At 38.4% G+C, this 27992-nt stretch overlaps 1 protein-coding gene and 1 long non-coding RNA gene across 3 annotated transcripts in view; both read right to left on the bottom strand.

Moving 5' to 3' along the window:
- On the bottom strand, positions 1-942 carry LOC100621272 (olfactory receptor 6V1-like). The gene has a single exon (XM_085005609.1). It carries the CDS (start codon positions 940-942, stop codon positions 1-3), a length of 942 nt encoding a protein of 313 aa, XP_084861735.1.
- Positions 1-27992, bottom strand: part of LOC106508196 (uncharacterized) — a 259868-nt gene that overhangs the window by 85262 nt on the left and 146614 nt on the right. The gene's annotated exons all lie outside the window — the stretch shown is intronic.

Here is a 27992-nt window from a genome sequence, read left to right as displayed (position 1 = left end):
TCAGGCAGCTGAGTCGCTGAGGAGGATCCTTGTGGACATATCCTTCAGGACCTCTTTGACCTTCTCATTCCGGAAAGTGAAGATGAAAGGGTTGAGGAATGGGGTCACCACCGCTGTCATCAGGGCCACCACCTTGTTGAGTTGTGTGGAGTGGCCCTTGCCTGGCCTCACGTAGATGAAGATGGCACTGCCGTAGCCCAGAAGCACCACCGTGAGGTGGGAGGTGCAGGTGGAGAAGGCCTTCTGGCGCCCAGAGGAGGAGGGGATGTGTAGCACTGCAGCCACAATGAGGACATAGGAGACCACAATGAGCAGCATGGTGGACAGCACAAAGAGCAAGGACAGGAAGAAGTCCATGAGCTCAATGTGGTGGGTGTCGGAGCAGGAAAGCTTAAGAAGTGGGGCCGAGTCACAGAAGTAGTGGTCAATGACATTAGGGCCGCAGAACCAGAGCTGGGTTTTCTGCAGGGTGGGGGAGACGATGGAGAGGAACCCAACCACCCAGCAGACCACCACCAGCTTCACACAGACTGGACCATTCATGACGGTTGGGTAGTGGAGAGGGCGGCAGATGGCCACATAGCGATCAAAGGCCATGACCGTGAGGATCAGGAAGGTGGTAGAGCCCAGGGAGAAGTAAAAAAAGGACTGTGTCAGGCATTCAGCCAGAGACATGGTCTTGTGAGTGGACAGCAGGTCTGCCAGCATCCTAGGAACCACAGTGGAGGTGACCAGCATTTCCACGAGGGAGAAGTTGCAGAGGAAGAAGTACATGGGTGAGTGGAGGCGGGAGTCAAGGCATGTGAGGGTGATAATAGCCAGGTTCCCCAGAACTGTGAGCACATATATCAATAGGATGAAAGCAAACAGGAGGATCTGGAACTCATGCAGATGTGAAAATCCCAGGAGCACAAATTCCCTGACAACACTGAAGTTACTCATTGCTTTTGAGGTCTGTTCTCTGTACCACCTGTGCGAAGCCAGGAAATCAGTGGGACACTGTCATCAACCTCTCTTTTGACCTTGGTCCCTGACGACTGGCCTGCCTCCCTCAGCATACTGGCTTCTAAGCATGGTCAACCTCAATGTCCAGGAGACACTATTCCCAAAGGGTCGAAGGTCCCAAGGGTCATAAGGAATTGACTGGTTCTGATGAACAGATTTAGAAATTGGCCATCTCCACATTACCATCACTCCTAAATTCTTACTTTTTTGGCTTCTACTCATTATTTCATTCAACACATTTGTTAAGAGCCAACTCTCTGCAAGACATTTGGCTGGGTCTGGTAAACCTTTCCTAGCTGCCAAATGCAATAGTCTTTTCATCATAGTCACACCTGCAGAGTTCTTTCCATATCCCAGGATCTGGACTAGGTACCTGATATATTACTTCTTTTCATACTTTGTGCTCAACCCTGGTCCTCCTTGTCTCCTCTGTGACATCTCGGGCTATGAATCACACATTTCTGAAATAGCTTCTGCCATTGACTACTCAGACACTCTACTCTTAATTTGGGGACAATTCTGAATTTTCTTTGTCTGGACCCTTCTCTGGCTCCCTGTCTTTCTGCTATTTTCTAAATATAAATGCTCCCACATCTCATTCTTCTTTTGTCCCTCTAGTCGCTCCTTCAGAAATCTTGCCTTCTCCCTTAACCAGAGCAACCTTGAAAATATAAAAGAATCTTATCTGCTTGTTGTTCTTGGCCCACACCTCTCTCTGCCTGCCAACCTGTGTAAAAATATACACCGCTTCACAATCCTCTCCATTCAGTGCAGCAGGCTTCACCCTACCTCATACTAGCTGGCATCCTTTACAAACTGGCCTCCAGCACAGCCCCCACCATTACACACTTGTTGGAGACCACGGGAACAGCTGAACTCTGCAGAAGGCAAGTATCTATGGACAGAGTTCTAAAGTACAGTCTCCTTCAAAGACAAGATAAAGGACTTATGCATTAACCATGTTATTCTATAAACAGCAGCACTATGACCTAAGGATACCCCCTTTGATATCACTAAGATAATAACCTTCTTATTGCCTATGCCTATGCCAATGCCTATGCCTATGCCTATGCCAATGCCTATGCCTATGCCTGTTCCCGCCCACTAATCTTGTCACCTTCCTTAATCCAACTAATACTAATCTTCCTCAATCAAATCAATTAATACTAATCACCTTCCTCAATAAAAATCTTGTGGGCTAAAGCCTAGGGCCTTTGTTCTGTGGAACAGAGTGCCTCCTGGTTTCCCACTTTCTAAATATAAGAGTCGTGTGTGTTCTGTTACACGGCACCGTCCCTCTTCCAGGATCCCCCGTTTCCCTGCAGCACTGGACGCAGCACACACTCACCCCAACCTATCTTGCCTTCCTCCTCCCAACCTCCCTCCTGTCTTCTGGAATTGCCACCCTTAGACTTCCCCTGCCCTGTTTAAGGTCTCCCCTCCCCGCTCAGCTTTGATGACTGGTGCCCTCCCCACTTTGTCCATCATGCATATTCATTAAGACTCCAATCCAGCAAACCATAGCCCATTGCTCAAGACAAGCCCCCTGGAGTATGTTTTAGGACCAGCTGTACTTGTCGAGTAATTTTACATCCCAAGGTTTTATTTACAAGACTGACTGTTTGACACAAGCCAAATTAACAGAGATGAAATTCAAGTTGAGGGTAGAATCGATTTTTCTCTGCAAGCGGGGTCTTCCACAGATCATTTTCCTCAGGGAAGCCTCTGTGGCAGCCCTTGCTACAGAACAGACCCTCTCTCAGGCCCAGGAGTCCTATAGCCCTGTGGCCCAGGCAAGCTCAAGTTCAGTCTGGAGACAAGGCAGTGCCCCACGAAACCAGGCTAAGTGTAGCCATAGCATTAAAAAGCAGAATGGTTAAGGCCTTGGTTGGCCATTTAGTGCGTGCCTTGGACTGGGCCACACATTGTCTATACTTGGCTCCAGTCTGGGGTTCATGGGATGTTGTCAGTTTCCCTTACACATCCCTGGTGAGGATACTCACTGGTAAGAGGCCCTATTCATCTCTATCTACACCCTTCATGCTGTAGGTTTTATGGGTCATAACTCTGTCAAAATATCCAATAGCAACTATGACACGCTGCTGTCTCCATACCATGACCCTCTAGATTCTTGGAACCCACCAGAAAGCCCTCTCCCTGTTACTCATTTTTCTCTTACTCCATATCAACCCTCAAGGTTCTCCTGGCTAAATTATTTCTATGCATTTTGGCCTCTTTTTTTTTTTTGGCTTTTTTTTGGAGTGGGGGGCCAACCCACAGCATATGGAAGTTCCCAGGCTAGGGGTCTAATTGGGGCTGTAGCTGGCCTACACCACAGCCACTGAAATGCAGGATCCAAGCCGCATCTGCAACCTACACCACAGCTTACGGCAACACCAGATCCTTAACCCACTGAGTGAGCCCAGGGATCAAACCCATGTCCTCATGAATACTAGCTGGATTCATTTTCTGCTGCACCTCAATGGGAACTCCTGGATTTGGACTTTTGAAATGACTTTCCTACTCCCAGAAAATGACTCTTTAAAAAAATAATAGTTGAGAATGCAATGGGGGTGAATACTATCACCACAGTTTTTGTAGCAATGATCTCAATCATTAGTGTCTTGGGACATGTCGGATTTCTCAAGTGAATGAAAAAGTGAGGATGAGGAATGGGACAGAGGGGTAGGCAAAGTAGGTATGTGACTATACCCTTGTGGTTCACAAGTCTTTGAGGGTGGGTGACAGAGGGAGGACATGGAGGTAAACAGCACACTGGAACTAGCAGACTAGCCAACAAGAACCAGAGTCAAAGAATGTTGCAAAAGGATGATGTGTCTGGCAGTGAAAGGAATGTGAAGGCTCAGAGAGCAGACAGAGTCAGAGAGGAAGGAAGGCATCAAGGCTGATCTGCCCCTGAGCCCAGGTCTCTAAGGAAAGGGCAGAAGAAATGGGGTGGAACAGAAGACCCTGAGCTTCCCATGAGGAAAGGCAAGATGAAAACAATGTAGGGTCTTATCACTATAACTTCACTGCTGCACCCAAATCAGCAATAGCACAGGGAACAAGAGGACCCAGGAAACTCAAATCACTCATCCACTCATCCATTCAGAAACATATGACTGAATGAGTGTTCTAGATCCTACCAGTGCACTCAGAACACAGCCATGAACAAGATCGCCCCAGACCTTACAAGCAGGTAGGTTTAAAATGGCAAACTATGGCAAGCACTGTGAGGGCAATGAAAGGGGCAGGAGAGGCTGAGGGGAAGGGAGGGGACACAGCCGCACCAGGTCCCATCCTGCCGCCCAGGTCCAGATGCAGGACTCAGTGGTAGGGGCCCCACCCAGGGGACAAGCACACAAGGACAATGAGTTGAATGGAGCAAAGAGACCCCTCTTAGGCTCCCTGCAGCCCAGTTCCCAAACCCAGAACATCTGGGACAGTCCGGAGTAAACAGAAAAAACACAACACAGGATGGAGACACCTTACCCTGCCTGGTCCTTTCTCTGTATGACCTTCCTCCTGCCCTCCAGGCACTCTTGGTGGAGGACCTGAAACCAAAACACATGGGCAAAGGTGGAAGCCTCCAGCTCTCCTCAGTGCTGCCTGTGTGCTCTCATAGGCTTGAATACAGCACGACAGCAGTTCCTAAGGAGCAGCCACCTCCAATGGGGACTTAGGCTTATCCTCAGCTTGGGAGAGGTGAGCTCCAGGGAGCAGGGAGACAACTGTGAGGCCACAGGGGCCTCCCAGGCAGCTGCAAATGGTTTCTACCCCTCTGCTGTATCCTGAGGGCACAGGGCTTGGAGAAACCCTACAGCCCTGGGATCTGGGCTCTGGTGAGGAGGAGAGGGAGTAGGGGCAAAGAAGTGGGCATCGGTTGCTTTAGACACAGACAATTCAGGTGCAAAAATAATGAGCTAAGAAATATCCTTATCTGTGGTCAACCCACAGGAAAATATTGGGTCCAACTGTCTCCTTATCAATTAGGAATGAGAGAGATGCTGAAATAGTAAAAAGCATCTCTTTTAGAAAAAAAAAGGAATCACCAGGACCTGAGCATCGAGATACTGGGTGTGATTTATTTTCCCACTCAAGAATGAGCTTCAGATCATCTTCTCTCAGGACCTCAGTTTGCCCACATAAGCAGGGGTTTGAACCCTAAAGAGCAGAGAACAAGTAATATTCGATTTGTATTCTTTAGGCTTTTGTAGACATGACCTTGCGCATACTCACACCGACATACCTAACTTACCTTTCTCATTGCCAAGTTCATATACCTGCTCACCTATGAACATTTCAAGTATTTCATACAGCATTCTCTGCCATCCAAGAGTTAAGCTTTGTCTGTGCAATTACTTAAATTTTTTTTTTGGTCTTTTTGCCATTTCTTGGGCCACTCCCATGGCATATGGAGGTTCCCAGGCTAGGGGTCAAATCGGAGCTGTAGCTGCTGGCCTACACCAGAGCCACAGCAACACGGGATCTGAGCCGTGTCTGTGACCTAACACCACAGCTCACAGAAATGCCGGATCCTTAACCCATTGAGCAAGGCCAGGGATCGAACCTGCAACCTCTTGGTTCCTAGTCGGATTCGTTAACCACTGCGCCATGATAGGAACTCCTTATTTAAGTATTTTAATGATAAAAAGTGAAGATGGAAAAATGACGCTGCCTATGATTTTAAAAAGTATAAATCTCGTAAGTATAATCAAATAAAACAAAGTTGGTGGAGAACAATACGGAGATTCCTCAGGAAACTGAATATAGAACTAGCATATGATCCAGCAGTCCTACTCCTGGGCATATACCTGAACAAAACTACAATTCAAAAAGATACATACACCCCTATGCTCATAGCAGCATGCTTCACAATAAACAAGATATGGAAAAAACCTAAATGTTCATAAACAGATGAATGGATTAAGATGTGGTATGCACATACAATGGAATACTACTCAGACATAAAAAAGAACAAAATAATGTCATTTGCAGCAACATGGGTGCAATGAGAGATTCTCATACTAAGTGAAGTAAGTTAGAAAGGGAAAGAAAAATACCATATATCGCTCATATGTAGAATTAAAGTATGGCACAAATGAACCCATATACAAAACAGAAACAGACTCATAGACATAGAAAACAGACTTGTATTTGCCAAGGGTGAAGAGGGTGGGAGTGGGATGGACTGAGAGTTTGGGGTTAGTAGATGCAAATGATTAGAGTTAGAATGGATAAGAAATGAAGTCCTACTGTATTGAAAGGGATATCCAATCTCCTGGGATAGACCACGATGAAAGATAATATAAGAAAGGGAAATTCATATATATGTATGACTGGGTCACTTTGCTGTACAGCAAAAATTGGTACAACATTGTAAATCAACTATACTTTAATTTAAAAAAAAAAAAACAAAGTTGTGAATCACCAGGCATAGTAAGAGTGGGGCATTTTTAGCCTCAATCCAAAGCTGGTTGATTCTATGTTCAAATATAAGAGAGAAGAACACAATTAAATAAGTTTTTTTTGATATTCTGGAATGCATCATCTAACCAGGGATGGAGAGATCAGCTAGAAATAGTTTCCTGGTGGAATTCATCAATAGAGATAGAAAGGGAAGAAGCCATCACACTAAAGATGTGATGAGATGAACACAGGAAAGGTGAGAACCATGTCTAGTTGAATTCAGTGACAAAGCTAAGCTTACTCTGTCCCCAGATCTCCTCATATTTAGCTCAAGTCCTTCTGTCATCGAAGCAGTATGTTAATGTCTATTACTTGGGCTAACTGCTATGCAGATGGGGCCCAAAAAGAAGAAACAGGCATCTAGGATTACATGGTGTGAAAAGAACACCCCACCTACTCAACTTCCCAAGTGTTAAAAATCAGAAGCATAACTTAGGAGAAGCAGGAGACCATGCAACCAAGGGGGCGTCTAATAACATTTTGTGACTAGAAACGGCTAGACATGATGCTTGTTAAGGCCAGGATGGAAAGATGACATATGGTGCAGAGTGAAGACAAGATCGTAAGTCAAGCCTATGGGAACATACTCCATGGTTGCTACCCTCCAACCAAAGATTGTAGACCACCCTCAGCCCCACCCTCAGGAACAGGGACAGCCACTAAGATATTATTTACGGCTGTCCTACTGCATTTCATCACAAAAGGAGTGTAGGTTTTAAATCCTGCTTAACTTGCACTGGACTTACTTTCTTTATCCAATTTTCCTCAATTACATTGAAGAAATAAATAAGTCCAGTGACTTAACTCCCCAGTACCTGATACAGAATAGATCTCCCCATGCAAAGATCTGGTTTTCAGAATATGTTTCCCAAAGATCTGTGAGGCAAATATCCCAAGCTTGGTGAACTTTTATTTGCATAATAAATTTACATAAGGATTTTTTTTGGGGGGGAAAAAAAAGATATCTATCTCAGGATAGAGTCCCACGAACATGTGCCAAAGCTCTGGAAGAAAGGATCTGGAAGCAGAATTTAAAGGAATCACGACAGTCACGCGACTGTGATATACGTCATTCTCTTTTTCTAAATGTCATCCTTTTCCCCAGTCAATGGGAAAAATAAGTTTTTCATGCTTGAGCTGCAAATACATCATTAAGTCTTGTTAAATATGAGGATGAGCAATACCATGATCACTTTAGTGTTCCAGTGATAAGGTGTAACAAAATTGGAGAGGGGTTTTGAACCCCCAATTTGTTAATAAGCAGTTTTGTACCATATTTTCCCTGTATCTAGAAGTTGTAATGATCTGAGACTCAGCGGTAGACTGTTTCTCTAGTGGTAGAGAGAGACTGAGGTGAGGTGCAGAAATTGGGGGGTTGGGAAATGTTTATAGAAACTGGATTCAGAAAGTAATCACGAAGAAACCAAGAAGAGCTGAATAAATTAGAGGTGCTCTGATAATCATCCCACAAGAAAAATACTGACGATAGGACAAAAGAAGAAACAGAGAAATGCTGCAAGGGAGATTCTGATGTACACTGACTAAGGTAGGACATTTGGCAGACAGAACACAAGTAAATGTTCTGAGTACCCAGATTCTCAAGAGATGCTGTTCAAAAGTCAAAGGAAAAGTCTGAGGGCAAAGCGCTCACAGATGGATTTACAGCTCCAGCAGGAAAAACATATTTTTCTCATAGATTTGGAAGGAGGAGAAGGCTAGAAAAAAGAGTGTGAAAGCTATAGAAATAACATTAACAGGTAAATGAGCTCTTCTGAGTGTGAGAGTGACATGTGTCCTAACCAAAATGCTATACATGCCCTATATCTATATCTGTATCTGTATCTATATCTATATGTACATACCCCAACTATGCTAAAGGGAGAGTGAATTCAGGTAGTCTGCCAGTGACTGTCTGCCTCTTCAAGCTTATATTTAGCAAAGATGTAGCACCTGTAATTTATCCCAACTGTATGTAAACTCTGCCTACATATTCCTTAAGCTGTTTTGCCTGTGAGAAGATCCTGGGCTTGTTGCCTTTCCTGGGGGTTGGTGCATGGCTGGATAAGTTGTAAATAAGAGAAATGGAGAGAGCCAGGAATTGAAGGGCATTGTTTTAGAACAAGAAAACCACTCCTCTGATATCTTCTCCCTTCCTATTGTACAAGCAATAAAAAAAAAAAAAAACTGTACTGAAGCTGATGGGGTGAAAAATCTGCCTGGAAAATAATCTTGAATTTGGGGCTGCTCAGGGAGTTTTGGTCAATCTCTGGCCTCCTTGGAGGGGAATACGTGGAAGGTGGGTAAATGAAACCAAGAGTGGCTATCAGTTAGATCCATTAAACTGTAACTTGCTTAATAAATAATGAGCTGGAACTTGCCTTCACTGATCAAGCTCACCCTAACTGTTGCTACAAAAACCTTACATGTCCTTCAAGCATCACATAGCTTGAACAATAAGGTGCTTGTTCAAGTTGTTTTTCAGGAACTTGGAGTCAGTTGTGACCAGTTCAATCTTGGCAGGTTGAGGCTGGTTGGAACTACTGAGCCTCCAAGTGGGCATGTGCGGGTGCCCATCTCACTGATGTTTTGACTTTAGAGGCCAAAAGCGCCACCCTCAAAACATGTTACCACCACCATGAACTTCTGTCTCCTGAAGAAGCCTGTAGCTTACTTGCACCCACACACAGAATGGCAATTACAAAACCCAATCCTACCACTAATTAATAGTTAAAACTAATGCCTGGGTTTCTGTTCATATGCCCTCATTCCTCATGTGTTCCCTTTTGTCCCAGCCCATGCCTAACTGATTACATATTTGCCTAATCAATAAGGAATAATGGAAGGTCAAGTGCCTTAAGCAACAGGTTTCTGATCAGCATCACTGTTTATGTGCTGTTCTGAGTTATTTTTGAGGGAAAGATGACCTTCACAGATTAAGTATGGTCAGACCCCAGGTCATAGACCACCAGACCAAAAACATATAACTAAGGTTAAGAAATACCACAAGAAGGTTGCCAAGGCATAGTGGGGAGGGAGTGGGATGGACTAGGAGTTTGGGTTTAGTAGATACAAACTACTACATTTAGAATGGATAAGCAATGAGGTCCTGCTGTATAGCATAGGCAACTATATCTAGTCTCTTGGGATAGACTGTGATGGAAAATAATATATATATAGCTGAGTCACTTTGCTGTGCAGCAGAAATTGGCACAATACTGTAAATCAACCATAATTGTTAAAATGGGAAAAAAAGAAATACCACAAAAAGATGATTAATCACCAGCATCTTTGTTCTTCCTCTTTAAAATCCCCCAACCCAAAAACAAAAGTGGGGTGGATATGAGATTCCTATTCCCTCACTTGGTGCCCTGAAATAAAATCCATACTTTCCTAAAAACTCCTGCTGCCAGAGTTTGGCTTTTTGTGCTGTTGTGAGCATGTGAGCCCTTCGCTCTGTTTCCATTATCTCAACTTATTCCTTATTTCCAATCATCCTTCCCCACACTCTCCTCACCTCAGCTCTGTCCCATAAATACCATGAGCCCCTTGCCTTGGGAAGGTAGATTTAAGATTTGTTCTCCTTCCATCTATGCATCTGTGTATACATACATTTGATTTTGTCTTACCCCTGTGGCCCCAGATCTTTTTTAAAAATTTATTAAAGTATAGTTGATTTACAATGTTCTGTCAATTTCTGACACACAGCAAAGTGACCTAGTCATACACATATATATTCTTTTTCTCATGTTATCTTCCATTGTGTTCTATCACAAGTGGTTGACTATAGTTCCCTGTGCTATAGAGCAGGATCTTTTATCCACAATGGTTGGTTTGAGCCCAAGACCAAGATAGCAGACGTACTTCCTTCATAGTCCTCCAGGTAACCCTGACTGCACAGTAGCAGCACTGCCAGCTCAAAACTGATGTGTAGTGTTTCTTACTAACACTCAAGTCAAATTCACAAACCTCACTCTGGCAGAAGCTCTGTTGTAGCTACCTCTGTACCAATCCCTGATCCAACACCCCTCATCCATGTCACCAGCAGAATCTCCATTCCAGTCCAAGCAAATCCGTTCACCCTTTTTATTATGACAAGTTCCTTCCTTTCTTGAAATTACTATTTAGTCGCTTCCTGCTTCCTTCTCCTGGATATTCTGCATCACAACATCCTTCCTGACCTCACATTCTACTCCATGTAAAACAAAACAAAACTTGCCAGTCTCTTTCCATTATCATAAAATTCATCATGTCATTTCATTTTGATCTTCCATTTAGCACTTAGTGGCTTAGATTACATAGGAGTTGAACCCACTTTGACATCTAAAGAGAGGTTAGAAGGAAAGAAGAAAATGCAAATAGCAGGAAATTATAAATTGATGAGAATTCACAAAGGAGCTAGTGTTCTCAGACACCCAGAAAATTAGATCACCAAGAATAAAATGCTCATTAAGAAGTTTCTTCAACCCAAGCAATCCACAGAGCCTCCTGAAGAGGCAGGCATCTTATTTACCAGCCCACAGTACTATTTCTAAAGGAGTAAAGCATCCTTATCACCATGTATTACACATCATTTCAGTGAAGTTGCTGAAGAGCTATGCTTTCTCCAAAGGATGCTAAAAACTTGTGAAAGCAAAATGATTTATGCCTGTCTGCAGCTTCCTAGCAAATAACTGAGCATTATTTAGGAAATACTCTTGGAAATAAATAGAAAGCCTCAAGAATTTAAGGCAGTAACAGTTCTGGTTAAGGAAATTTAGGTCTAGACCATAAAAGTACAAGTTATAAGACTGTGATTGTGAAGAAAATTTATAAATGTTTTATAAATATGAAGGCCCTGTTGATTTCCACACCTTCCAACACATCCACCTCTCTTTGTGTAGGATATGAAGTCGAGAATTATCCAGGAGGTGGCATCAAGATGGCAGAGGAGTAAGATGTGGCACTCAATTTCTCCCAGAAACACTTTAAAAAATATCTACATGTAGAAAGATTCACACAAATTATCTACTGAACACTAGCAGAAGAACTTAAACCTCCAAAATGGCAATAAACCCTCCACATAACTGGGTATAACAAAAGGAAAGGAGAGAGAGAAAGGAATCAGGGCAGGATAGCATGCCTGGGAGGGAGCTGTGAAAGAGGAGAGGAACCCACACCATGGGAAGTCACCTAACTGATGGGGAGATCAGCCGAGATGGAGGGACCTCAAAACCTCAGAGAAAAGCAAGCAGCTGGACTGAGGAGGGCAAAGCAGAGAGAGAGGTGCACAGACCATCAGTACCTGGGACACCACAGCCTGAGACACTTGGAAGGCGCTGGATGCTGGGACTAAGGCTCTGAAGTTCAGTTCTAGGGAGAGGAATAGAGTTGGCTGTGTGGAGACAGTTTTAGGGGCTAGGGATCAGTGCACCAAGGCCTGGGGAATGGAAAACCACAGCTGAGGGAACACAGGAGGAGGTCTGGACCTGCAGGAAAAGCAAGGTGCCATTGTTGGGGAGGAGCAAACAATGAACCAGACCTCTGCAGTATAACAGACACCAAGTTCTAAAAGGAGATAATGAAAATACTGAAGGAATTAAGAGCAAAAAGAGAATATGAAGGAATTAAGAGCAGATATGACTAGTAATGGAGATTACATTAGAAAGAAACTAGAAAATATAAGGAGGAGCCAAGAAAAATTGGAAAATTCATTTTCAGAAATGCAAGCTGTGGAGTTCCCATCATGACGCAGTGGAAACAAATCCTACTAGGAACCATGAGGTTGTGGGTTCAATCCCTGGCCTCACTCAGTGGGATAAGGATCCAGCATTGCCATGAGCTGTGGTATGGTTGCAGATGTGGCTTGGATCTGGCAGTACTGTGGCTGTGGCATAGGCAGGCAGCTATAGCTCTGATTACACACATAGCTTGGGAACCTCCATATGCCACAGGTGCAGCCCTAAAAAGACAAAAGACAATAAATAAATAAATAAATTTAAAAATAAAAAAATTGCAAGCTGAGTTAAGACACTGAAGAGCAGAATGAATAATGCAGAGGAACAAATTAGTGACTCAGAAGATAGAATAATGGAAATTACTCAATCAGAACAGTAGACTCAACCCAATTGAAAAATGGTCAAAAGACCTGAATAAACATTCCTCCAAGGAAGATATACAGATGGCACATGAAAAAATGTTCAACATCCCAGATTGTTAGAGAAATGCAAACCAAAACTACCATGAGATACCACCTCACACCAGTCAGAATGGCCATCATTAATAAGTCCACAAATAACAAATGCTGGAGGGGGTGAGGAGAAAAGAGAACCCTCCTGCACTGTTGGTGGGAATGTAAACTGGTACAACCACTGTGGAAAACAGTACAGAGGTACCTCAGAAAATTAAACATAGAACTATCATATGACCCAGAAATCCCTCTCTTGGGCATATATCCAGACAAAACTTTCCTTAAAAAAGACACATGCACCCATATGTTCTTTGCAGCACTATTCACAATAGTCAAGACATGGAAATAGCCTAAGTCTCCATTGACAGATGATTGTATTAGGAAGATGTGGTATATATACATAATGGAATACTACTCGGCCATAAAAAAAGAATGAAATAATGCCATTTGCAGCAATATGGATGGAACTAGAGACTCATACTGAGTGAAGTAAGTCAGAAAGAGAAAGACAAATACCATATGATATCACTTACATCTGGAACCTAATATATGGCACAAATGAACCTTTTCGCAGAAAAGAAAATCATGGACTTGGAGAATAGACTTGTGGTTTCCAAGGGGGAGGGAGTGGAGATGAATTGGGAGCTTAGGGTTAATAGATACAGACTATTGCCTTTGGAATGGATTAGCAATGAGATCCTGCTGTGTAGCACTGGGAATTATGTCTAGTCACTTATGATGAGCACAATAATGTGAGAAAAAGGAATGTATATATGTGTGTGTAACTGGGTCACCATGCTGTACACTAAAAAAAAATATTGTATTGGGAAAATAACAATAAAAATTTTTTTAAAAAAAGAACAGCAGACAAAACCAAATGAAAGCACATGAAAGCAGTATGAGATCAATGGGATAATATCTTTATATTATCTATGGGATAATATTTTTATATTGGTCCACTTTTGGGCCAATCTATGCTAATAGGGGTTCCAGAAGGTGAAGAAGAAGAAAAGGGGATTGAAAACATATGTGAAAACATGATGGCTGAAAACTTTCCAAATCTAAAGAAGGAAACAAATATCAAGATACAGGAAGCACAGAGGGCCTCAAGCAAGTTGAAACCAAACAAGCTCACACCAACAACATATTATAATAAAAATAGCAAAAGTTAAAGAGAGGCAGCAAGAGGAAAATAAGAGTTAATTATAATGGAGTCCCCATAAGCTTATTTCTCTGCAGAAACACTACAGGCCAGAAGGGAGTGGCAAGATATATTTAAAGTTCTGAAAGGAAAAAAAGTTGCAGCCTAGAATACTCTAACCAGCAAGAATATCATTTAAAATAGGAGAAATGAACAGATCTAAGAGAGTACAGAAATACTAAACCCATTCTAAAAGAAATACTGAAATGGCTTCTCTAAATAAAAAAAAAGACTAAGAATAAATAGGATGGAGGAAATCACAAGTAGAAAGTAATTATTTAAATAAGGCAAAATAGAGATCTAAAGGGAAAAAAACTATTGCAAAAGCAACAATAAACACAAGGAACAGCAAAAGGATAAACATGAAGATGTTAAAAAAGGACATCAAAATCATAAAATGTGGGGAAGAAAAGAAAGAAAATCTATACTCTTGTTTTTTTAGAATGTGTTTGAGCCTATATAACTATCAAGCTAAAGCAAGTAGATATAGGAAGGGGTTAGCATACTTGAAAAACAGGGAAACCACACATCAAAACCAAACAATACATTCACAAAAAGAAGAGGACACAAGCATAAAATAAAAGGAAATCCAACAACAAAAACAAAGAGAAAGAAACAAAGGAGAAACATAGAATCAATTGGGAAACAAAGTTTAAAATGGCAATAAATACATATTTATCAATAATTACCTTAAATGTCAATGGGCTGAATGCTCCAATCAAAAGATATAGAGTGGCAGACTGGATAAAAAATTAAAAGCCTACAATATGCTGCCTACAAGAGAATCACCTTAGGGCAAAAGCCACATATAAATTGAAAATGAGGGCATGGAAAAAGATATTTCATGCTAATGGAAAAGACAGAAATGCAGGAGTTGGAATATTTGTATCAGACAAAATAGACTTTAAAACAAATTCCACAAAGAAAAAGGACACTATTTAATGATAAAAGTATCAATTCAAGAAGAGGATATTTCACTTGTTAACATACATGCCCCTAATATAGGAGCACCAAAATACATAAACAAATACTAACAGACATGAAAGGAGAAATTTATAGGAATACGATAAAAGTAGGTGACTTTAACACCCCACTCACATAAATAGATCCTCTAGACAGAAGATCAATAAGACAACAGATATCCTAAATGACACAATGGAAAAGTTAGACTTAAATGACATTTTCAGGACATTTCATCAAAAAAAAATCAGAATATACATTCTTTTCAAGTGCACATGGAACATTCTCAAGGACTGACCACACACTGGGGCACAAAACTAGCCTCAACAAATTTAAGAGTATAGAAATTATTTCAGGTATCTTCTCTGACCACAATGGCATGAAACGAAATCAGCCACAGGAAAATAAATGAGAAGAAAAAAACAAACTACATGGAGACTAAAGAACATGTTACTAAAAAACCAATGTGTCAATGAGAAAATCAAAAAGGAAATTAAAAAATACCTTGAGACAAATGGTAATGAAGACACAACGATTCAAAATCTATGGAATGCCATGAAAGCAGTTCTTAGAGGGAAGTTTATGGCGATTACAGGCCTTCCTCAGAAAAGAAGAAAAATCTCAAATCAACAACTTAACCTACACCTAGAAGCATTAGAAAAAGAAGAACAAACAAAACCTAAAGTCAGCAGAAGGAAGCAAATCATAAAAATTAGAGAGGAAATCAATAAAACAGAGATTCAGAAAATAATAGAAAAAAAATAAAATCAAGAACTGGTTCTTTGACAAGCCTCTGGCCAGACTCACCAAGAAGAGGAGCAAAAGAGCTCATATAAACAAAATAAGAAATGAAAGAGGAGAAATCTCAACAGATACTGAAGAAATTAAAAAAAAACATAAGACAATACAATGAGCAATTATATACCAACAAATCTGAAAACCTAGAAGAAATGGACAAATTTCTAGAGCCATACAGCCCACCAAAACCAAACCAAGAAGAAATAGATCAATTGAACAGATCAGTCACTAGAAATGAAATTGAATATGTAATAAAAAATACTTCCTACAAACAGAAATCCAGGACCAGATGGCTTCACAGGCAAATTCTACCAAACATACAAAGAAGAACTTATACTCATCCTTCTTAAATTTTTCTTGAAGAAGGAACACTCCCAAAGACATTCTATGAAGTCACCATCACCCTAATACCAAAACCAGACAAGGATACTAATAAAAAAAAATTATAGGCCAATATCTTTGATGAATATAGATGCAAGAGTTCTCAACAAAATTTTAGCCAACCAAATCCAACAATATGTAAAAAAGATCATACACCACGACCAAATGGGATTCATCCCAAATTCATAAGAATGGTTCAATACACACAAATCAGTCAATGTCATACACCACATTAACAAAAGAAACGTCAAAAACTACATGATCATCTTGATAGACGTAGAAAAAGCATTTGGCAAAATCCAACATCCATTTATGATAAAATGGGGTATAGAAGTGGGCACAGAGGAAACTTACGTCAACATAATCAAAGCCATTTATGACAAACTCACAGCCAATACAATACTCAACAGAGAAAAGCTGAAAGCCTTCCCCCTAAAATTGAGAACAAGTATGCCCACTCTCACCACTTTTATTCAACATAGTATTGGAAGTCCTAGCTGCAGCAATCAGACAAACAAAAGAAATAAATGATATCCAAATTGGAAGGAAGAGGTAAAATTATCACTAAATGCAGATGACATGATAATATATACAGAAAACCATGAGGACTCTACACAAAAACTACACAAACTGATCAATGAACTCAGCAAAGTAGAAGGATACAATATTAACATCCAGAAATTAGTGGCATTTCTGTACACTAACAATGAAATCTTAGAAAAGAAATATAAAAATAAAATACCTATTAAAATATCACACCCAAAAATCAAATACCTAGGAATAAATCTGACCATGGAGGTAAAAGACTTGTATGCTGAGAACAATAAAACATTAATCAAGGAAATTAAAGAGGATTCAAAGAAATGGAAAGATATTCCATGCTCCTGGATTGGAAAAATTAATATCATTGAAATGGCCATACTACCCAAAGCAATCTAAAGAGTCAATGAAATCCCTATCAAATTACCCCTGACATTTTTCACAGAACTCCATCAAACAATCCAAAAATATATATGGAACCATAAAAGACCCAGAATTTCCAAAGCAGCCCTGAGGAACAAAAACCGAAGCAGGAGACATAACCCTCCCAGACTTCAGGCAATATTATAAAGTTACAGTAATCAAGACAGTGTGGTACTGGAACCAAAACATACATACAGACAAAAGGAATGGAATAAAAAAAAAAAACAGAAATAAACCCAGACCACTACAGTCAATTAATACTTGACAAAAGAGGCAAGAATATAAAATGGGAAAAAGTATCTTCAGCAGTGGTGATGGGAAAACTGGACAGCCACATGTAAATCAATGAAACTGGAACATACCCTCACACTATGCACAAAAATAAACTCAAAATGGCTTAAAGACGTAAACATAAGATACGACACCATAAAACTCCTAGAAGAGAACATAAGCAAAACATTCTCTGACATCAACCAAACTTACAAGCATTTTTGCACATCATAGGAAACCAATAAAAAAAACAAAAAGACATCCTATGGAATGGGAGAAAATAGTTTCAAATGATGCAACCAACAAGGGCTTAATCTCCAAAATATATAATCAACTCATGCAACTCAACAGTAAAAAAACCAACAACCCAATTTAAAAATGGGCAGAAAATCTGAATAGACATTTCTCCAAAGAAGACATACAGACAGCCAACACGCACAGGAAAAAATGTTCAACATCACTAATTATTAGAGAAATGGAAATCAAAACTACAATGAAGTACCACTTCACACCAGTCAGAAGAGCAATCATTAGTAAGTCTACAAATAACAAATGCTGGAGAGGGTGTGAAGAAAAGGGAACTCTCCTACACTGTTGGTGAGAACATTAATTGGACAACCACTATGGAAAACAGTAGGGAAGTTCTTCAGAAAACAACATGTAGAAGTATCATGCAATCTAGCAATCCCACTCCTGGGCATATATCCAGACAAAACATTTATTGAAAAAGATACATCCACCTCTATTTTCATTGCAGCACTATTCACAATAGCCAAGACATCGAAATAACCTAAATGTCCATTGACAGATGAATGGATTAAGAAGATGTGGTATATATACACAATGGAATACTACTCAGCCATAAAAAAGAACAAAATAGTGTCATTTGTAGCAACATGGATGCAACTAGAGACTCTCATGTTAAGTGAAATAAGTCAGAAAGAGAAAGACAAATACCATATGATATCACTTATATCTAGAATATAATATATGGTACAAATGAACTTATCTACAGAAAGGAAAAAAAAAACAAACTCATAGCTATGGAGAACAGACTTGTGGTTGCCAAGGAGGAAAGGGAGGGAGTGGGATGGATGGGGAGTTTGGAGTTAGTAGATGCAAAGTAATCCATTTGGAGTGGATAAGCAATGAAATCCTGCTGTATAGGATTTTGATTGAATATGATGGACAATGTGAGGAAAAAACTGCGTGTGTATATATATATACATATATATATAATGTCTAACTGGGTCACTTTACTGTATAGCAGAAATTGACATAACATTGTAAATTAACTATAATTAAAATTATTTTTTAAAAAATAATTACATGATAAGCATCTCTCCCATTACCTATTTTCTCTCTCTACAAAAGATCTATGCATAAACCACTGCCTCCCACCTCCCCACCTTGTCTTTCACCTCTTATGTTCCTCAGGCAATCTCTCTTACTCTCATATTAAAATAGGTCTTCTTTTGTCCCAACTTCTGAATTCAAACAGCACTCCTTTTCTCTACTTCTTTTCTATGTCCAAAACCACCCAAGTGAACAACAAGATACAATAAAAGTTGTGGTAGTTATTGTGACTAACAAGAAAAAAAAAACATTTATTTTAGAAATAATTTGTGCTTTTTTTCTAATTACTAGAAGACATAAATTTAAAAAGTCATCTACTATCCCTCTAGCCCCCCTTCCCAAAAAGGATAGTTACCATTTTGGAAAATCATAAGTTTTGAATCAAATTAGAAATGACAAAGAATTTGAGGAATCATCCCGGAGTCCCTTGCACATGTGTAGAAGATCTCTGCAGGTAACCACGATATTTCCCATCTCTGTCCTCGTTCTCTATTTAGTAACCTATTTTTTTCTAAAGCATCAAATTTCAACACAGGACACTTTTTTCTAGGGTCAAACAATACATTATTGTTATTCAGTACTGCTTAATAACAAGTGCTGTATTAAAAACAGAATATATTTTTCAGTTCAGTTTTAAGTTCATCTAAGACCTTTTTTTTTTTTGGAAACTTTACCTCATTCATTTCTGGAGGGGTGTGGTACAAATTTTTTTAAATTATACACTTTTATTACCAATTTTTTTCCTTTTATGAAATTGGGACTTCCTGCATCCTATTTATTATTCCTCATTCTTTGATCATTTATTTCATATTCCTCTGGCATTTCACCTAGCCAGAGCAAGAACAATTTAAGGTTGGACTAAGAAAGCAACTTGGAAGATAATACAATAAAGCAGTAGAGATGAAACTCTGCCACAGCTACTACATATTATAGACCCTAAGTTTATCATCAACTTTCTCAACTCTCCTGCTGCTGTCTTCAAACAAAATTACATATAGGCAGGGGCCATATCCTGCTTCACAAAACCCTGTTATCCCTCTGTCTTTCATATGCCAGGTTAGAAATAATAAATTGTGAAGTTAGAGAAAGGTGAATGGTCCAGCTATTTCATAGCAGAATGAGAAATATTAATTATAGAATTATTAAATTATATACTTATTAATTATAAATTTATCTGTAGGTTGAATATCCACAGTTCTGAGTTCTTAATGGCAACAATGAATGCAAGTCACTGGAGTTGAACTTAGGTAGAAGTCCATGGAGTTCAGATGATCAGAGAGGCCAAGGTGTTGATGGATCACCCACACAGACAGACACATTACCTCGAATGATGGCATAACAGGGGGTGAGACAGATAATTCCCAACCATATGCCTAAGAATTCAATAGTGTTTGGGAGAGCAACAGGTTACAGGGAAGAGCAATAAAATGGAATAAAATGAATGAAGTTGGCCCCTAAATAGCAAAGATAATAAAGTTTAAAAGACAAAGTTCATATATCAGCTTTTCCAAAAATGCTGCACTGACTCTGCCTCCACTTATTGTCCCAAATGAATCCTGGAATGGCACTCTGAGCAAATTTCTACTGTATTCTCACAAGTGGTGTCTATCAGCTTACATCTCATTTAGACTATGAGCTTTCCTGGTGCCTGGTACATAAAAAGGGCTGACTAAAAATGTGTTAAATTGAACTCTTCTACTATTCTCTTGTCTCCACCTAGCATGGTCTATTTTCACACCCTATTCCTGATGTTCAACCAAATTAGAATTAGTAGAGAGGATGCTGGATTGAGCATTACAGGTTATCACAGCATTCGTTAAAAAGAAAGCATAAGTCTAAAACCAGAGAGCCTTGGGTGGGTTCAAATTCTGACTTTACAGGTTATACAACCTCTCTGAACTTCCATTCCCTCCTCTGTAAAAGTGAAGAAAATAAACATCACAAGAATGTTTTATACATGTATACATTAAAACTAATTTGCACAGTAATAGTCATACAATACTAATAGTCATACAATAGCCTAACAAGGTACATTATACATAGTAATATTTTCTCTTTGTCTCTTTGTCTGTATGTCTCTCTCTCTCTGTCTCTCTCTCTCTCTCTTAAACACACACACATTTCCCACACCCCTGAATTTGGGCATGGTCATGTGACTTGCTTGGACCAGTCACATATGATAGAAATGTCATGACTCAATCATGCTGGAAGCATTGATGAGACTCGTTGTTCTACTCCCCCATCACACTAAGTAATTGGACTGAGATGCACAAGAAAGGCACCTAGAATCTTGAGCCATATCCATACCAAAGATAGCTTCCCTAGATTCACAGTAGATTTAGCATAGTGATAAACTATTGGTATGTTAATCCACTTATATTTTTATTATACTTGTTACTATAGCATCAGCTATATTTCTAATAGTTATATATCTATATATCTAATATGCCTTTGAACTCTGCCTTCTCAGAAAGCTCCTAAATCCTTATGGAAGATAGCTCGTGTTACTTTTTCAGCATGAATACTAGAGAACATCTGTCAGAAGAATCCTTTGCTAATAGATAGGGTGTTGCAATTGCATCTCTAAATATAATCATATGTTTTCAAAACCCTCCAGAGATGCTAGTAAAAACAGAGAAGTATTACAGTATGTAGTTCTACTATAATTTAGCTTCCCTTTTTTTGTAAAAAAGAATTAGAATTGGTGCTAGTTCCCAGACCAAAAAAATCAACTTGGAAAATACTATGGAAGAACAAAATGAACATTTTAGAAATTTAACTATTTTACCTGCCAAAATTATTTTAATTTATAAATGAAATACTATTTATTTTAATTAATAGTATTTAAATAATATAATATAATATGTAGAGATATTAAATTTATTTTATTAAAATTAATAATTTGTCCAATTAATATTTACTTAGAAATTATTTTTCAACAGAATGAAGGAGGAAAAGGAAAGCAGTGGTGGAGCAGAAGATAGAATAAAGAAAATGGACAGAAAAAAATAAACAGAGCCATGAGACAGCTAAAGCAGCACTGAAAGGAAAATTTATAGCACTAAAATTTATACTTTAGACTAGAGGAAAATCTTAAATCAATAATATAAGTTCCCACCTCAAGAGCCTAGAAAAAGAAAAGTAAAATAAGACCAAAGCAAAAGAAGAAAAAAAAACAATAAACAAAGAACATGAATAAATAAAATTGAAAACAAAAAAAGCAATAGAGAAAAATCAATAAAAAGAACATCTGATTCTTTGAAAACATTAATAAAACTGGAAAATTTCTAAGAATGCAAACCAAAAAGAGAAGTCACAAATCACCAGCATTAGGAATGAAGCAGGAGATATCACTATGGACACTAAAGACAATATGGATAATAAGAAAATACTAGTAACAACTCTACACACATAAATTTGATAATTTATACAAAATAGACCATGTCCTCAAAAAGCACCAACTAACAATATGAAATAGGTGTGAATTCTGAATATCCAATTACTATTAAGAAAATTGAAGTCATAATCTTAAAACTCTCCAAAAAGAAATCTTTAACCCCAGATGGTTTAACTGGATAATTCTATCAAATATTTAGAAAAGAATTAATACCAATTCCACACAAACTCATTCAGAAAGTAGAGAGATGGAAAGGAAATATATCTCAATACATTATATGAAGCTAATATTACTCTAACACTAAAACTAGAAAAAGACAGTGAAGGAAAATCACAAACCAATATCCTTCATGAATACATACTCAAAAATCCCTAAGAAAATATGAGCAAAGAATTATCACAATGATCAAATGCATATTACTCCAGTGATACTAGGGAGATTCAATATTCAAAAAAATCAGTCAATGTAAACCATCATATTAACAAGCTAAAAAAAGAAAAACCACATGATTATACCAACCAATGTAGAAAAAGTATGTGACAAATTCAACACTCATTTATGATAAAAATTCTCTCAAAAAAAAATAGAGGGAAACGTATCTCAACTTGATAAAGTGTATCTGCAAAAAAACAAAAAACAAACAAACAAAAACCTGTAGCTAACATTATGTTTATGGTGAAAGACTAAATGCTTTGCCCTTAAGATTGGGAACAAAACACAGGTATCTATTCTCATTACTCGTATTCAACATAGCACTAGAAGTTCTAACCAATGCAAAAAAGCAATGAAAGCTATTTATGTCAGAAGGGAATCAATAAAAATGTCCTTACTTGCAAATGACATGATTGTCTACGTACGAATCCTAAGAAATCTACCCCAAAACCCACCCAAAACTAAAACAAGTTCAGAGGTTGCAGGATACAGGATAAATATACAAAAATCAATATGCTAGCAATGAACACACAAACACAGAAATTTAAAATGTAAAACCATGTACAATTTCTTTAAAATTTGAAAACATAGGTATAAATCTAAATATGTATATATATGACATATGCCAAAAACTACATAATACTGATGGAAAAAAAAAAAAACAAGAGATCTAAACAATTAGAAGGACATGCATGTAAGTCTCAACATACTAAAGATGACAATTCTTCCCAAATTGTTATGCAGATTTAACACAACTTCTGTCAAATTTCCAGCAAGATATTTTTTTATACGTATTGACAAGATTATTCTAAAATTTATATGGAAAGGCAAAAAAATTAGAAAAACTCAACAATTTTGGAAAATAAAGTTAGAAGAACTATCCTCCAATTTCAAGACTTATTACATACCTACTATAATCAAGACTAGGAGTTCCCATCATGGCTCAATGGTAACAAACCAGACTAGTATCCATGAGGATGCAGATTCCACCCCTGGCCTCATTCAGTGTGTTAAGGATCCAGCATTGCCATGAGCTATTGTTTAGGTCACGGACATGGCTTGGATCTGGAATTGCTGTGTCTGTGGTATAGGCTGGCATCTACAGCTCTGATTCAACCCCTAGCCTGGGAACTTCCATATGCCATGGGTATGACCCTAGAAAGACAAAAAAAAATCAATACTATAAATATAGATGCAAAAATTCTCAACAAAATCTTAGCCAACCGAATCCAACAACATACCAAAAAAATTATACACCATGACCAGGTTGGGTTCATCCCAGGTTCACAAGGATGGTTCAACATACGCAAATCAATCAGCATCATACACCACATTAACAAAAAAAAAGTCAAAAATCATATGATCATCTCAATAGACGCAGAAAAAGCATTTGACAAAGTCCAATATCCATTCATGATCAAGACCCTCACCAAAGTGGGTATAGAGGGAACATTCCTGAATATAATCAAAGCCATTTATGAGAAACCCACAGCAAATATAATACTCAATGGGGGAAAACTGAAAGCCTTCTCACTCAAATCTGGAACAAGACAGGGATGCCCATTCTCACCACTGCTCTTCAACATAGTTTTGGAAGTCTTAGCCACAGCAATTAGACAAACAAAAGAAATAAAAGGCATCCATATAGGAAGAGAAGAGATCAAACTGTCACTGTATGCAGATGACATGATACTATACATAGAAAACCCTAAGGACTCAACCCCAAAACTCCTTGAACTGATCAATAAATTCAGCAAAGTGGCAGGATATAAGATTAACATTCAGAAGTCAGTTGCATTTCTGTATACCAGCAATGAAACATTAGAAAAGGAATACAAAAATACGATACCTTTTAAAAGTGCACCTCACAAAATCAAATACCTCGGAATACACCCGACCAAGGAGGTAAAGGACCTATATGCCGAGAACTATAAACCTTCAATCAAAGAAATCAAAGAAGATGTAAAGAAATGGAAAGATATTCCCTGTTCCTGGATTGGGAAAATCAATATTGTGAAAATGGCCATACTACCCAAAGCAATCTACAGATTCAATGCAATCCCTATCAAATTACCCATGACATTTTTCACAGAACTAGAACAAACAATCCAAAAATTTATATGGAACCACAAAAGACCCAGAATCGCCAAAGCAATCCTGAGAAACAAAAACCAAGCAGGAGGTATAACTCTCCCAGACTTCAAGAAATACTACAAAGCCACTCATCAACACAGTGTGGTATTGGTACCAAAACAGACAGACAGACCAATGGAACAGAATAGAGAACCCGGAAATAAACCCTGACACCTATGGTCAATTAATCTTTGACAAGGGAGGCAAGAACATCAAATGGGAAAAAGAAAGTCTATTCAGCAAGCATTGCTGGGAAACGTGGACAGCTGCATGCAAAGCAATGAAACTAGAACACACCCTCACACCATGCACAAAAATAAACTCCAAATGGCTGAAAGACTTAAATATACGACAGGACACCATCAAACTCCTAGAAGAAAACATAGGCAAAACACTCTTGGACATCAACATTATGAATATTTTCTCAGGTCAGTCTCCCAAAGCAATAGAAATTAGAGCAAAAATAAACCCATGGGACCTCATCAAACTGAAAAGCTTTTGCACAGCAAAGGAAACCAAAAAGAAAACAAAAAGACAACTTACAGAATGGGAGAAAATAGTTTCAAATGATGCAACGGACAAGGGCTTATTAATCTCTAGAATATATAAACAACTTATACAACCCAACAGCAAAAAAACCAATCAATCAATGGAAAAATGGGCAAAAGACCTGAATAGACATCTCTCCAAAGAAGATATACAGATGGCCAACAAACACATGAACAAATGCTCAACATCACTGATTATAAGAGAAATGCAAATCAAAACTATCATGAGATACCACCTCACACCAGTCACAATGGCCATCATTAATAAATCCACAAATAACAAGTGCTGGAGGGGTTGTGGAGAAAAGGGAACCCTCCTGCACTGTTGGTGGGAATGTAAACTGGTACAGCCACTATGGAGAACACTTTGGAGATACCTTAGAAATCTATACATAGAACTTGCATATGACCCCGCAATCCCACTCTTGGGCATCTATCCAGACAAAACTCTACTTAAAAGAGACACATACACCCGCATGTTCATTGCGGCACTATTCACAATAGCCAGGACATGGAAACAACCCAAATGTCCATCGACAGATGACTGGATTCGGAAGATGTGGTACATATACACAATGGAATACTACTCAGCCATAAAAAAGAATGACATCATGCCATTTGCAGCAACATGGATGGAACTAGAGAATCTCACACTGAGTGAAATGAGCCAGAAAGACAAAGACAAATACCATATGATATCACTTTTAACTGGAATCTAATATCCAGCACAAATGAACATCTCCTCAGAATAGAAAATCATGCACTTGGAGAAAAGACTTGTGGCTGCCTGATGGGAGGGGGAGGGAGTGGGAGGGATCGGGAGCTTGGGCTTATCAGACAAAACTTAGAATAGATTTACAAGGAGATCCTGCTGAATAGCATTGAGAACTATGTCTAGATACTCATGTTGCAACAGAAGAAAGGGTGGGGGAAAAACTGTAATTGTAATGTATACATGTAAGGATAACCTGACCCCCTTGCTGTACAGTGGGAAAATAAAAAAAAATCAATACTATGTGGCATTCAGGTAGAAACATAGATAAATACAACAGTTAACCCAGAATAGATTCACACAAATATGCCCAACTGTTAAACTGCTTTTGCAGCTCTGGGAAAATCAAAGGAAAGATGGCTTTTTCAACTAATCATGCTGAAGCAATTGGACACATTCATAGATCAAAAACAAACAACAACAAAAATCTAAGAAGACTGATGAAGTCCCACACCTTATACAAAAAAAATTCACTTCAAATGGATGATAGATACATGTAAAACTTAAAACTTTAAAACTCATAGAAAAAAAGCACAAGAGAAAATTTTTCAGGTGAAAGGTCTAGGCATAAAGAGTCCTCAAGCAATAATAAAAGTAAAATTCATTAAGAGAAAAAATGGATAAATTGGACTTCATTAAAATTTAAAAATATTAAAGGAACTTCTCTAGGCAGAAAAGAAAAGGCCACAACTAGAAAAAAATACTACACATGACAAGGATCACCAGTAAATGCATATATAAAGGTAGGAAATCATCCACACACAAATATGCTAACAAAATCAGAAATAGTGAGAAGAGGAGGGTACAAATGCAGGACACCGGAGATGCACTTGCAATTAAGAGAACAACAACTTAAAACAATCTCATGTATATGTATATTCCTATATCAAAATTTCAGGGAAACTGCACACCAAAAATCTACAATGGATACACACACAAATAAGAAAAATCAACTCAAATACAACACTAAGGATAGTCATCAAACCACAAGAGAAGAGGGGAAGAAAAAAGACCAACAAAAACAAATTCAAAACAGTGAATAAAGTGGCAATAAGAACATACATATCAATAATTACCTTAAATGTAAATGGACTAAATGCCCCAACCAAAAGACATAGACTGATTGAATGGATACAAAAACAAGACCCATATATATGCTGTCTTCAAGAGACCCACTTCACTTCTATGGACACATACAAATTCAAAGTGAGAGGATGGAAGAAAATATTCCATGAAAATAGGAATAAAAAAAAAAAACTGAAGTAGCAATATTCATATCAGACAAAAGAGTCCTTAAAGAATATTATAAGAGACGAAGAAGGACATTACGTAATGATCAAAGGATCGATCCAAGAAGAAGATATAACAATTGTAAATATATATGCACCTCAATATATAAGGCAACTGCTAATAATCTTAAAAGGAGAAAGTGACAATAACACAATAATAGTGGGGGACTTTAACACCCCACTTACAGCAATGGACAGATCAACCAGACAGAAAATCAATAAGGAAACCCAGACCTGAATGAAGCATTAGACCAGATGGACTTAACAGATATTTATAGGACATTCCATCCAAAAACAACAGAATACACATTCTTCTCAAGTGCACATGGAACATTCTAAGATTGATCACATCCTGGGCCACAAATCCAACCTCAGTAACTTTAGGAAAATTGAAATTGTATTGAGCATCTTTTCTGACCACAACACTATAGGACTGGAAATCAATAAGAAAAAAAACTGCAAAAAATACAAACACTTGGAGACTAAACAACATGCTACTAAAAAACCAATGGATCATTGAATAAATCAAAAAGGAAATTAAAAAATACCTAGAAGAAAATGACAACAAAGATATGACACCCCAAAACCTATGGAATGCAACAAAAGCAGTTCTAAGAGGAAAGTTTATAGCAATACAAATCTACATCAAGAAACAAGAAAAAGCTCAAATAAACAACCTAACTTTACATCTAAAGCAACTAGAAAGAGAACAGACAAGACCTAAAGTTAGCAGAAGGAAAGAAATAAAGATCAGAGCAGAAATCAATGAAATAGAAACTAAGAAAACCATAGAAAAGATCAATGAAACAAAAAGCTTCTTCTTTGAAAAGATCACCAAAGTTGATAAACCCT

This window comes from Sus scrofa, chromosome 18 (genome assembly GCF_054392235.1).
Source record: "Sus scrofa isolate SSC_HxYL_T2T_F1_AM1 chromosome 18, Sscrofa_HxYL_maternal_Yorkshire_Landrace_v2.0, whole genome shotgun sequence".
NCBI lineage: Eukaryota > Metazoa > Chordata > Mammalia > Artiodactyla > Suidae > Sus > Sus scrofa.
Note: the sequence above shows the minus strand (reverse complement) of the source record. Positions and strands in the feature narration are given on the sequence as shown.

Excerpts from the sequence above, each read along its gene's own strand:
- LOC100621272 (XM_085005609.1), bottom strand. The coding sequence starts at position 942 with ATGAGTAACTTCAGTGTTGTCAGGGAATTTGTGCTCCTGGGATTTTCA.